This window comes from Synchiropus splendidus, chromosome 13 (genome assembly GCF_027744825.2).
Source record: "Synchiropus splendidus isolate RoL2022-P1 chromosome 13, RoL_Sspl_1.0, whole genome shotgun sequence".
NCBI classification, from domain to species: Eukaryota; Metazoa; Chordata; class Actinopteri; order Syngnathiformes; family Callionymidae; genus Synchiropus; species Synchiropus splendidus.
This window is the reverse complement of record NC_071346.1, coordinates 2,542,695-2,556,106: the sequence shown is the minus strand read 5'-3', so window position 1 is coordinate 2,556,106 and position 13,412 is coordinate 2,542,695. Positions and strand designations below refer to the sequence as shown.

General features: G+C 44.6%; 1 protein-coding gene across 4 annotated transcripts in view; it reads right to left on the bottom strand.

Moving 5' to 3' along the window:
* LOC128770123 (epidermal growth factor receptor substrate 15-like 1) overlaps positions 1 to 13,269 on the bottom strand; it is an 84,916-nt gene extending 71,647 nt beyond the window's left edge. For 2 of the 4 annotated variants that reach the window (XM_053884408.1, XM_053884409.1), the window contains exons 1-23: positions 13,168 to 13,269; positions 12,670 to 12,711; positions 12,497 to 12,586; positions 11,648 to 11,695; positions 11,472 to 11,567; positions 11,333 to 11,398; positions 11,131 to 11,256; positions 10,142 to 10,201; positions 9,790 to 10,077; positions 8,954 to 9,111; positions 8,250 to 8,406; positions 7,957 to 8,010; positions 7,209 to 7,285; positions 7,011 to 7,083; positions 6,734 to 6,895; positions 6,417 to 6,614; positions 6,051 to 6,215; positions 5,830 to 5,980; positions 5,620 to 5,759; positions 4,881 to 4,941; positions 3,214 to 3,278; positions 2,040 to 2,103; positions 447 to 463 (exon numbers count right to left, since the gene is read on the bottom strand). In XM_053884408.1, coding sequence (XP_053740383.1) covers positions 447 to 463; positions 2,040 to 2,103; positions 3,214 to 3,278; positions 4,881 to 4,941; positions 5,620 to 5,759; positions 5,830 to 5,980; positions 6,051 to 6,215; positions 6,417 to 6,614; positions 6,734 to 6,895; positions 7,011 to 7,083; positions 7,209 to 7,285; positions 7,957 to 8,010; positions 8,250 to 8,406; positions 8,954 to 9,111; positions 9,790 to 10,077; positions 10,142 to 10,201; positions 11,131 to 11,256; positions 11,333 to 11,398; positions 11,472 to 11,567; positions 11,648 to 11,695; positions 12,497 to 12,586; positions 12,670 to 12,711; positions 13,168 to 13,194 — 2,385 coding nt within the window. In that variant the 5' untranslated portion in view covers positions 13,195 to 13,269. The remainder of the gene's footprint in view (positions 1 to 446; positions 464 to 2,039; positions 2,104 to 3,213; positions 3,279 to 4,880; positions 4,942 to 5,619; positions 5,760 to 5,829; positions 5,981 to 6,050; positions 6,216 to 6,416; positions 6,615 to 6,733; positions 6,896 to 7,010; positions 7,084 to 7,208; positions 7,286 to 7,956; positions 8,011 to 8,249; positions 8,407 to 8,953; positions 9,112 to 9,789; positions 10,078 to 10,141; positions 10,202 to 11,130; positions 11,257 to 11,332; positions 11,399 to 11,471; positions 11,568 to 11,647; positions 11,696 to 12,496; positions 12,587 to 12,669; positions 12,712 to 13,167) is intronic. The other 2 variants (XM_053884410.1, XM_053884411.1) reach the window with 2 other exon arrangements.
* Between the last annotated feature and the right edge of the window lie 143 nt (positions 13,270 to 13,412).

Below are 13,412 nucleotides of genomic sequence, written 5' to 3'. Positions count from 1 at the left end.
CTGGTGGGAGAGAGACGGCCGTCACGGACAACAAACTGGGATGAATGGGCTGCAAAGAGTATTTTGACTTCTGAGAGAATCTGGGATTAAAGATCTGCTGGGACTCTTCTGCCGCCCGTATCCTTCTATCTTCTGCCCAATTACAACTAAAACATTCAAGTTTCACTCCTAATCATCTGTAAAATCTCATGGATTGAATGGTTCATGAGGCAAATTGATTGACTCTTCATCACAGCTCATAGCACAAGTCGTTCCATGCAGCTTAGTTAAGTTCAATCAGTTGTCTTATATCACAAAAGCAAAACACGGCAGGAAAGATTCCAGTGATGAGATTTCCAATTGGCCCAAATCGTCACCAGATGCTGACACATGCGGTTTAACTGTGACTCGTGCGACAGGTTTTTCTCATGCAAAGCTTTGACCACCACACCCGGGCGACGACTTACCTCCGCCGGTTCGGATCCTGGCAGAGAAACAAGAATTACGACACACAGCTCAATGGGACACACAAAGAAAGACAAATCCCGTCCACAGCTGTCATGCTGGCAGGAGTCGTCGAGCAGAAACAGGCTGCCATGCATCAGCTCTCCAGACGAGAGCGGATCAGCCGGCGTGATGCCACCACAGAGAAGCCAAGGACAAAAACACACTTAAGCTGCTGCGCTTTGCTCAGAGGCATGTCATGTTTTGACAGCCGTAAGCCTTAGGATGGCTGCTGTACGCTGCACCTGACCTGTTGCCTCTTCCATGCAAGCCCCTCGACCACAGAGTCAACAACAGGCTCCTCCAGTGGCTCATGCAAACACGGCGAATCCCTTAACAAGTTCTCACATCGTCTCTGCTTGTTAGTCGACAGAGCTGCGCCGGCCGCGTGGGAAAGTGACGGAGAGCGGACGCCGTGAGCTCGGAGCTTCGCGAGAGTGACAACATGACTTGACGGCTCATGCAGACATAAGGAGAGGACTTAACCGGACAGAGACGAAACTTACTGAGCCCAAATCTGCAAAACCCACAGCGCTGTCTTTGGCTGTTTGACTCGAGTGTGTCGCAGCAAATGAATCGTTACCGAGTGCTGAGGAGCTGGTGGTCGACTCGGATCCACTCAAACTGAGCAGACCACCTGGAGAAATGGAGACATCAGTGAATCTAAACTCAAGATTGGGGTCTAATCTGGATCAACAGTTGAATATTCAGTGACCAATCTATGGAGTTATGAAGAGGCTTGAGGTAGGTCCCCAGCGGAACACCACACCTGCCATCTCATGGCCTCTGAAAAAGGTGTTCATGTAAATCATATTAAAAAACTCCCAGGGTCTGACTCAGGACCTCCATTATCAAAACAAGTTCAATTTCAGAAAAACAAATCCATCCATGATTACATCCAAACTATGTCATCTCATCTCACACATCATCACAGAATAAACTTGGATCTGGACTCTGACTCAATCGACGGTGAGTATGAAAGAGCATTTCAGCACAAGTTGTGTAAATGTGCCCGTGAACAACTCCGGACTTTCGACAGCGGCTTTTTCACTTCCTCATGTGGTACAACTCTGGACCATCCAGCAGCGCGACACAGAACACACGTCTCTACCAGCTTGTGTGCTAAAAGGGGAACACCAACTTTCTCACGCTGTGGCTTCCGCTAAAATAAGTGCAAGGTCAGAGCGGAAGGGCAGGTGATGGGCACGGCCCGCCAGCGGCTTCTCACATCGACGTGGCAGAGATGTGTCCACATAAAGAGAGAGCAGGTTATCAGCCTGCTGATGGCACTTGATAGTGGTGCTAGCGGGGTCTCATCTCTGCAAACGCCTGGTACTCTATCTCAACCGACAGGTTTCCTGTTGACAGCTTCAAAAGCAGAAATGACTTTCACTGCACCCTCAGCACGGAAGTCATTTCAGAAGCAGCTCGTGGGAATCAGCTCCAGGTTAATGGCAGTCCTCGCATCACTGAGTCACGCGGCTGCAGCAAACGGCCTCATGAGATGCCCAGCCACAGTGTAAACCCGTTACAACAAGCTCCACACCAGGACTCACCGTATGGAGGAGCGGGACGGTTCGGGATATTTTTCTTTGATGGAAGAACTGGGTGGTCCGGTTTCTGGGGAGAAAAAAAATATATATATATACATATTTGAACCAAGTCAACATGTTTGTTACTTTAAGTCCAAGAAGAAGATAGTTGGTGTGACTGAAGATCAAAATCCTGCATCTTTTAAAATAAAATCAGATAAGACTTTTTATTCGAACAGTGACTCAAGCATATGCCTATCCTCGCTTTCCCTGCAGCAAGATGTTCAGAGAAATAAAAGGGTTTTGTAGAATCATAATAGTAGCTGTGTCTCAGGGTGAGTTATCGCCGACTTGGTGGCACTTTTGTTGCCCGACTTGTACCTGAGTGTTCGTTGGTTCCAAGCTACAAAAGCGGCGTCCCACAGTGTGTGGTAAAACTAGTGAAGGGTCAACATGGCGGATCAAAGAGACACAATTGTTGCTCTTTGTCTACCACGGAAGTCTATTAAAGCAACAAAAGACTTGGACACCGCCGATCCCTCAGAGGAGTCAGGAATTCCAGCAGCTGTGACGATCAACCTCACTACCATTTCACTTCTTTTTGTTGATGGATATTCCCTCTCCATATGCGACACTGCTTCAGTTCAACACAATAAATGTAGCCCCGCAACATGTCGCAAGGAACAAGGGGTGTCATGAAACACTTGTCAGATATCAATATTTTTAAGAAAAGTTAAATAGCGTGAAGGAGGTTGGAGGAAAGCAACGCCAGAAAGAAGAGCTTTGACTGCAGGAGATGGGAGGCAGGTCCTCTTTGGCTCTGACGGCACCATTGAGGAGCGGCACGTGGAGGATACGTCCAGACTCTTTTCCCTATGTGCATCATAAGGCACCTGATCTCGTCCATGCTTCAAGCATAGGGTGTGACTGATGTCTGCCACAGCAAAATGCCAGTGAGGATAGACGATTGGCATCTTTCATTTCTATCAATGACTCTCATCTTAAATAATTTGAAGAGACAGGAAGGGAGAACTGAAGCTGAGAAGATGTGTCACCAGTGTAGGGAGCAGTTCTGGCTAAATCTGTGTGCACCTCGTATCGCCATATTACATCTTGTCAAGTTCCATTTCAGTCTACTCTTCATGTCATTGAGGGGAGATGAGGAGGTGAGTGACCTGGAGAAGATTTTGTGTCTTACCTTGGACATCTGACTAAAATCAGCGAACCCGCCTTTGCCTCCGTAAGAGTTGCTCCCAAACGGGTCTGCAGTTACAAACACAATTGTGAGAGGAGTACAGCGAAACATGTTGAGCAGTGTGTTTATGGAAAGCGCCAAAATTAAAACAAATGTTAAGACCCCGACCACACGCTCCGCATCACCACAGGCCTGACTTCTATTTTCCACACAGGCAATGAGGCTCGACGGTTAAAATTTCCATGACATTTCGCAAAATCTTAAGAAGCGGAGGTTTTGTTTGACCTGACGTATGCATCTAATTAAAGGCGTCAGTCGCGGCTCTGTGGGGCCGAACTGTGGCGGGGTTGTTTTGAAGCTCGCTGGAATGTCGCTTAATAATAAAAAAACTGTGGACGGTTACAGTGAAAAAACAAAACATTGTAACAGAATATGTTTGTTGTGAGTGTGCGACCACAAGAGACCCCATTCATGTGGAGCGTGCAGTGTTTTCCTTCGGGCACAGTAACGCGGCTCAGGTCGACAGTTGCGCCTGTGTTCTTTTGATGGCGTGCAGCATCGGGCCAGTGCCCAGGACTTAAAACAACTTCCGCTCTCAACGAAGCAGAGCATGTGGAATAAAGGACAGACGGACCGAGGCAGAAGCAAGGCCTGGTGGATATTCGCCGAGCAGGACCCACCGTCACAGAGTTTCTGTTATGTTTGGCTTCTCCAGGCCTCCTGTTTTTCCAGGGTATTTGGGGGGGTGTGGTATTTATAGTTGTAGTTAAATGCGTGGGTTGTCAGCTAAAAATAGCTCCTAACCCACAGGAAAAATTGAAGCCGCAGTGAGCAAAAATGGTTTTGCCCTGAAAGTGCCCTCCTGAAAAGAAAACCTAATTCTAACGCGTCACCAGAACGTCAAAGAATGACTCTTTGAGAGCCGTTGCACAACTCTAACACTGAGTGGGGGCTAATAAAGACACATTCAGGGAAATGTTTTCAGCCCAAAGGTGACGCTGCTGGAATTGAAGACCATTCCATCTTTTGACAGAACCTTTGATCACTGCCCCTCGGAGATTGATATTGGGTGCCATCTGGTCATGTCCGTGTCCGGCAGAATGCCTGTCTCAAGAGAATCCTCAACACTTAACTAAGATCCTGGCCAAGGCTCCCAAAAACACGATCCATGGACAAGCTGCTGAAATTACATTCTTCTCATCAAATACGACAACATGACATACACATGTCACACACATGACAAACTTGCTATAATGACTTAGGCTTGATGATGTAATGGTGCCCTTAAACTGAGATCCCCACTTCCACTAGGATTTGAATTCCTTGCAGTACTGTGTACTCTGTCCAGTACTTGGCATGTGTGAGAATTTTGTGGGGTCTCTATGTGCTACTCAGCGACCAGAGAAACTGGGATGAGACTGGGACCTGACTGAGGGAATGTGGGTCATCTGAACGTCATAATGTGTTTATTAAAATGTCAAATTTTATTTCTCTATCAAAATGAATCATGTGCTTAAGGTGGAGAACAAATGATTGTGGTGAGTGTGTGTAGGAAGACCCAATAGCTTGCTCTTAAACCGAGACCACATCTAAAAATGTCAATCACAACATGGAATTCAAGCACGGTCAAAAAGATTGTTAGATAAAATCAATGATAGTTAATCAAGTACCTGAATCTTTGGACTTAAGGTTGCTTGAAGAAAATAGATCCCCAGTGTTGAAGGCACCCGGCTGGAGGGAGACATAGATGCACATTCAGTTAAACAGTAAGTCAGTCAAGCAATAAGACCTACTGTATGACACAAGTGGAGCTTATTCCTCAGCATTCAGTGGAAGAACTGGAAATCTTTACTCAGTAAATCAATTCTCAGATTCAAAATTCAAGTCTTTCTTTCTGCCCAGCTTTCTCTGGAAACCTCCATAGACACTAGCTAAAGAACTAGCTAATCTCATGCAGTTCAATGTTTTTCTTGTCCATGGTTTCAACAAACGTGAGCATGTGACCACCATCAATGTTGATATCGACAACAAAGCAGGATTAACAACAACACCAGTTTAAAGCCTAAGAAAATATTAACAGAAGCCATAATAACTGCATCGCACAACTTACTTGCATAGTCACACTGATTTAAATCCTAATCGATTGCTTATATATATAAACCATCACAACGGCATCAATGATCAGTGTTTTAGCTGATTTAACTTATCTTGACTGATAAGTCAATTTAATATAACATTACGACAATGGTCAATGCAAGACACGCTGGGAAAAATTCATGAAACAATACACATTATATAGTCTTTAGTTATAGGCGACCACAGCAAAAAAACTAACTGGTTTGGTTCTGGTCCTTGTTCCCTGGCGGTGGAAAGTTAAGTGTAAGATAGAGGAAGAGGAAGACATGATACCTTGGCTGGCGGAGTTGGCCTTCTACCGAAGGGGTCGGAAGACGCGAATGGGTCCGACTTGTCGGTCCTCTTGAAAAAGTCTTCTGATGAAGCTCCCTTGAAGGGATCACTCTCTTTGAACGGATCGCCACCGAACGGATCTGAATTCAGACATGATGATGGTTTTATCATGAAACTTAAGTCATAGCTGTTCCTGAAAGCTCGTCCCACCTTTAAATATGTCCGACTTGAAAGGGTCTTCTGACTGGAAGGGGTCTGCTTGACGCTCCTTTGCGCTGCCGCTGCCACTGTCGTTGTTGCTGCTGCTGCTGCTGCTGCTGCTGTTGTTGAACATAGCCAACTTGGACTTGAAAGACTCGTCCTGATTAAATCAAAGACGAAGAAAGGTCAGAAGACACAGCAGCTAGCGTGACCTTTCGAGATGCTCTCACCGCTCTTCTGAAACCGCTGCTCTCCCGCTCAGCAAAGGAGTCACTTATATCCGGCAGCTTGCTGAGATTTCCTCCGTTAATTTCGTTGATGGCGGCGTTGTACTGCTCGATGGTCTTAGTCACCTCCTTCTGGTTTTCCTGGATCAGCGACAGCTTGCTGCGAGCCTGAAGACAACATTCATTAATGTCTCAACCGACATTTACAGCAGCAGCTGGCCACATGACACACTTGGACAGCTCTCCACGGGTTTGTCGGGCAGCAGTGGTATTTATTTACTGAGGAAAATAACAAGCAAGAGGCCTGACATAATCTGCTGTGTCTCATGGCTTAGATTCTGATGAGTCCAACTCTCGCTTCTTATGTACCTGGCTGATCTCGTCCTGCGTTTTCTTGAGAGACTTGATGATACTGTCCAGCTGGACGCGACCCGAGAGCAGACTCTGCTCCAGCTGGGCCTCCTCGTCCTGCAGGCGGCCGAGGTCGCTCTTCGTTCGGCTGACTTCATCCTCCTGGCTCCGGAGATTGGACTCCTGCGAGCGGATCTGACTCTGCAGGGAGGAAATCTAGAGGAGGCGAAGCACAGAGGGGATGCTGCGGCTCGTTTTGAAAACACAAATGTTGCACAACAGATTCACATCTGGGTGGGAACGTGTGGCAGATCTGTCTCTTTGAAATCTCCGACCTTCTGCGACTCTTCCTGACACTTCTGCTTCATGTCGTTGACCATCCCCTCCAGCCTGGAGCGCTGCTGGTCCATCTCCTCCAGGCGCTCCTGGGCATCCTGCTTCTGGGAGTCCAGGTCATGCAAGCTGCTGTTCTCTCGGTCCAGATCTTCCTGCATCTCCTGTAGCACAAGCATCATCAAACTCATCAGCATAAACACCTCACTAGTAATTAGGATATCCAAAGACATTTGAAACTTCTCTCGGAGATCAGGCTGATTTTCTGGTTTAATTTACTTGAACTTCTGTGTTTTGCCGTCTGATGGCCTCCTCCTTCTCCCTGATCTCATGCTCCAGGATGAACTTCTCTCTGCAAGTGAATCAAGCAAACATGAACAGAGAAAAAAAACATTCAAGAAGACAAAGAATAGGGTGTAATTCACACATCTTAGAGACTTAAGCTTCACCTCATACACCCCAGGTGTTCAAGCTCACCTCTGCAGCTGAGCGATTTCCTTGCTGAGGTCATCCAGCTCTTTGATGCCTGTCAACTCCGCTGAGCCTGCGCTATCCTGAGGAGAGACGTCCACTGTGAGAGCAGCACACTTTGAACATCAGTGTGTCGTGCAGAACAAAAGCATTACAGATGGAGTGAAGTATTAGAGAACATGCAGCGGGAGAAGCGAGCTGCTGTTAGACTGGACAAAACACCACCATGAAATAGGATGGTGTCTTCAGCAGGCCATATCCTGAAATGTTACAGGACTATTTCTGGCTTTATGACCTCTCCTTTTGCATTCTTCTCAAAGACCACCAGGGTGCAGCAACACACGTGCCGACAGGTGCAAAAAGAACAGGCATTCCTCAAGCGTTAACAGTAGTATTTTACTTATATATATATATATATATATATATATATATATATATATATAGCTTACAGTCTACCTTTACTACTTATTGTAATTTATTCACGGTTTAATCATGTATTATTTTTCACATTTTCAACGCAGTTTAGAATTGCGTCTACAAGTACAATAATTATTATTACGCTAAAGGTTAGTTAGAATAACTAACTCATAACTCATAATTATGAGGCTTCATGCAACAAAAGGACAATATGAGGCGGGACAAGAACACCAATAACAAGTATCCGATCCGCTCGACATGCAGGACCACGTTAGAAGGCGTGCAACACATGACGTGACAAGAGCGCCACCTTGTGGCAGAAAGCTCAATTACTCACTCGAACATTAGCTACTGCTGGTCTCGCAGCAGCAGACATAAGCCCCACCAAGCTCTGTTTGATAAGACAGAAAGATCTCAGCGGAGCAAAAGAATGATGAGACCGGTTTTCAGGGGGGGGAGGCCTCCAAGACACGGGTCAGAACTCACCATTAGGAAAACATGAGCGGGTGAAAGAGGAGTAATAATCACAAGAGTTTTCATGACCATCTGATTTACCAAGTCCAGATGTGTGATTTTGAGAGAGGAAAACTGAATGGAAGATGATCAGAAAGCGGAGCATGGCCAACCCACCGTCGTCATTGAGCTCCGCTCCGAGGGGGGGATCATGTCCGACGTGAGACTGGAAGGAGGGTCCACACCTTTGTTGACCTTCTGCTGGATCAGGTACATGGCCAGAGAAAACTGCTCCCGATTCAGCTTCCCTGTCTGCTTAGTATCAGCCAGACCCCTGCAAGGCAGTGCATGTAGATGATGATAATAATAATAATAATAATAATAATAATAATAATAATAATAATAATAAAAATAATAATAATAATAATAATAACTGTTTTTATTGGTTTGAAATTTGCTTTTATTCCTGCACTGATCTAGACTACACTCGTGGGGTTCATCATACATTATGAAATGCATATGCAACCACAAAAGTTAAATGATAAACATGAATAATGTCCATCAGTTTTGTCATTTTTGCTGAATCAGCCGGTATAAAAATTGAAGAAGTCCACCAGAACTGTTGCTTATAGTTTAGATTCAGAATATGCATTTAGAAGTCTGTAAGCCAGAAAAACTGAAATCCCTTGCCATATGCCATAGCCTGTTCTAGCTAACACGTGAAACTGTTGCAGTTCATCATTGGATTGCTGTTTTTTCAAACAACCACAAGAGGGCAGCAGAAGCCACAATAAAGTGTATACAACTGCAGCGCGCATGTGTGGCTTCACCATTAAACAACTCTGGGATTATTCCTGAAAACTAGGAAAGGATTGTCTCACCATATCTGCGCCAACATGGTCTGCGATAAACTGGACTGCATGAAGATCTCGATGACCTCGCTTCCTGTGACCAGTCCATCGTTGTCCATGTCCGTTTTCTTGAAGAGCTCATCGTACCTGTTTCGATCAGCAGCAGGAACCACCCAGTTGTCTGCCACCTGAAAGATTCAACATGAACACGTAAATAACCTGGTGGACGTCAGATGTGCACCTGTGGATGTCAGCCAGCGCAAATTATTGCAGAGTCATCATTTTTAACGCTGTCACACAGGGCCACGTAACATATTGTCGCTGCCCAATCTGGAGTTACTGGAACTGCACGACTGAATGATGACAGAATTAGTAAACAGAAATCACAATGGGGTTTCTTTGCAGAGAGGTCATGTGACTGCTCCAAGGAAAACCAGTTTCTTCAAACAGAGGAGGGGAAAACTATGCAGCAGAGCGAGTTTGCCAGCAGACACATATTGACTGTAAAAACGCAACTAAGAAGCAACTGAATAAACTTGCAGCGATTCACCGTAATGAATGTGAGTTTGCCTGACTGCCTTTACAACCTCAGACTACCTGAGGAGCTCCCCTGTCAGTCGCAGGAATCTTGCTTCAGTTTACTCTCACATAGTTTTTGTACTGCCTCAACTTTCTAAGCTTGTAGGTTCATATGTAAGAGACTGTCGTTCATTATTTGCTCGGTGACAGGCAGGCAAACTGTCATGGGTGGCACCTTTCTCTTGGCTTCTTGTTCAAACCAGCTGGGATCAGTTCCAGCACTAGCTAGGAATACATGTGAGTGAATGCAGGACAGTTTAGCTAAAAGCTATGGTTTGAACACGCACCGGTTTGTTCGACTTAAAGGAGTGTTTGGGAGAGAGGTTGATGGAGGACGCAGTGCTGAGTGGAGTAGTGTTGAGCAGAGGAGAGGAGTTGACGTGCGGGGGAGTGCTTCGCAGAGTCTCTTTGAGGGGACTTGCACCAGCTCCGAGGCCGGACAGGGCAGGCAGGACTGCCACAGCGCCAGGCAGAGCGCCGGCGGACTTCTTCCTCTTAGAGGGAGGAATGAGGGAAGGAGGAAGGGTCGCTGGGACCGGCTCCTTGTCCATGGCTCGGTACACCAGATGCATGACCTGGCAACAGAAATCCCTCATGAGGAAGTGAAGCAGAGTTTGAGTGCAGGAATGGCAAACTTACCACAGTGAATTCTTCTTTGTCCAGCTGTCCATCTTTGTCCACGTCGCTCAGTTCCCAAATCTAGAAGAATCCAGAGAGACTTGAGTGATGACAGAAAAGTGAAACTTGGATACCGGCAAATTACTGGTCTCTTTACTTTAATCTTGAAAATTCTAGGGAAAAAAGGCCTGGAAATAGACAATGTTTGACTGCCAGTAAGTGCGAGCTCAGGCAACAACTCAAAATTTTAAAAAAATACTTTAATACTTTCGGTTCTCATCACCACTGGGGATCTGAGTCATGAAGTCAAATGCTCCATTTTTTAAGTGTGAAACGTCACTATCTAAGTACAAAACTTTATTTCGTTTTGAATCATGATGAGTAGGAAGGAGACGTAGTTCAGTCTATCATGGAAGAGCTGAGCCAAAAGACAAAGCTCTCCATTTGCCATTGATCCAACTCTCACCACCAAGAAAAAAATTCTCTGGACTTCTTAAATATAGGGTGAGTCACCAAGAGGAGACTCCAAGTAAAACCTCCTCCACAACAAGAGAAGCCAGCAGAGGTGACATGGCTTCTCGTCAGAACGTCTCCAGGACGACTAAAGGGGAGAAGCACGTTCAACTACAAGAGGAGGCTCTGGACACACTGGGGAAATGTCCCCAAGCTGAGCCAGAGGAGAGGAGGTCAGAATCTCTTTCCTCTGGTAGCTGCGCCTGGGACCCAGTCAGATAGCACAAAATACAAGACTCAATATAGATATGGAATTTAAATATGGTCATACTTAACTTAAAAAAGACACAATCTTCAAGTTTGACAAAATCTGGCAACATATTTCAGGTAGAATATGAAAGAGATCAAAACAATAGTGCATCAAGAAAATCAAACAAAGTTCTCAAAATGCATTTCAGAAGCTTTTGTGTACATTTGTAGTAAATATGTCATGATAAGTAGTAATTCATTCTTGTATTCGCAGTGAGAAGAAAACATGAAATACTGCAATAAAGTACCTTTCCCAACACATCCAGTGGGAGTTTGGAGTTGATCAGAACCGGCTTGACTTTATCACCAGACAGCAAGCCGTTCACAGGCGACAAGCTCTCAAAGATGCCCTCAAACTTCCCTTTTTCATCCGGCTGCAAAACACCAGGAGAATAAAGAAATGCATCGGGCAAAATCATAACATAAGTTAGTTTTGTAATAGAATCTCACTCGTATTGCCCAGTGTGAATCTGTCGAGGTGCTTGAAATTCCTACTAAAGGGCTGCCTGTGTCTCTCTGTGAAATAAAATACAGGCTCTACTTCCGTGCAGTCACAGTTACTGTTACAGAATGTGAATGGTCAACTCACAAATTTGGGCGCAGCTAAGGTTTGGTTGAGGTTGTTCAGGCTGATGTCATTTCCTCCCTGAGCTGAAGCCACCAGCCTCAGCGCGACGAAGAAGCCCTTCAGAGGAGGAAGAAAGAAAAGTCATCACTCTTTCGAGCACACATCAGCAACAAGGCGTGTTTTTTTTCTTTTTTTACCCGCTTGTCCAAGTAGCCTTTACGCTCAGAATCAGCCAAATCCCAGATCTGTAAGGGACAGACATGGTAGCAACTGTAGAGTTCTAGCCTTCATTGTAACTAGGGTGACATATGGGAATCACATGAACCTCATTTTGTAAGACAGAATTGTTATTATTGTTAATTGTTAACATTCCACTGACTTCATTTTACATCTTAAAGCTGGTTACAGTGAAGCCACATGTGGCTGTATAGTGTAGCATATGTAAAATAAAGAAGGACATATTGATGGTTCATGATCTAAACATCAGTAGTTGTGAAAAGAAATAAATAATTCTAGTTGCTTCCTGAAATATTTCAAAGAACCAAAACCCACGTCTAGTTTCCTTATTAAGATCTTTGAGAAAAAATAACATACATACAGTACATACATCTTCTACGCTTTGTCCAGCAGAGGAGGGTCAACAACTTTAATACTTTGTTTCTATTGCTACTGCAAAAATTAGGTCACACAAAAAGCTTAAATATAAACTTAAATACTGAAATAATCTGAATTAAAATCAGAGGTTTGGCAAAACAGTGAATCATGAGGCGCTGCACAAAAAGTTGGAACAAAAAACAGAATAAATGACATAAACAGAATAAATGTGAGATAAAAACACAAGGACGGAAACAAGGTAATGATCCTATAACAGATATTATATTGAAGCCAGTTTAAGAAAATGTGTTTTAAAAGATGGCTACAATAACCTGTGGTTTCTACTCAGGGCAACTTCTCCAAAGCTGACATGGGAAAAAGCTTGATACCACACCGAGTTCAGTCTTGACTTTGGAACAACTTAAGTAAAACTAGAGTTTAAAAAAGCCCACCTTCCCCAAAGTGCTGTCTGACAGGCCGGATTTCTTGAGAAATTGAGCTGCATCACTGGCTGATACTTTGCCACTGTTGACTGGATCAAGCTGAAGAAAGAGTTGAGAATAAACACCAGAGATTTTCGACGTCACTTCAGGTTACTGACAGTCAAGTAAAAATCACTACACACCTGTCTGTAGTAGTTTTCATAAACAGGGTTTCCACTTGACAACTGGAGTGAAACAAACCCAGTTAAATCATGACAGTTGCAACGATAAACAGCAAGTATTAGGATGATACGAACACCTTTAGCTTGGTACACAAGCCAATGCTTGTTCAGCAAGAGTGATAAACAGGACTTCAAGTTGACAACGCCACCATTTTAACAGCTATTCAAACTTACGCCAACATTTGAACAACTTTTTAAACACTTTGGAATTTTTATTTCATCATGTAAGCACAGATATCAATTTAAATACCTGTTAGCACGCTTCACTCCACCTAGCTAACCGAGTTCACTTACGTCTGTTGACAGCGAAGTGGTTTTAACTAAGTTAACCATCACAAACTCGCAACTACAGCGACGTAAAGTCGTTATGGATGTACTCAACAATGAAGCGAAGGTATCGGTTGGTGATGTTCGATCTGAATGAATCGACTTTTTAATGGATGTACTGGAAGTTGTTACCTGACTGAGCGTCATGAGCGCCGCCATGTTTCCTGGTGTCGCGGGAGTGCGCACACGCCCCTAAACCGGGCGGGCGCGAGCGCTGGACTATTCCGCCACAACAGTCGCGTCATATAAACGCAGATTATCTTTATTCAGCCAAACGTAATGCAACAACAACAAATTTAAAACGTAACAGAGCGACACTTGAAAGAGGAGCGTATCGGTCGAGTCTGAGCAACAGGATGACGTCAAATCAACGTTTG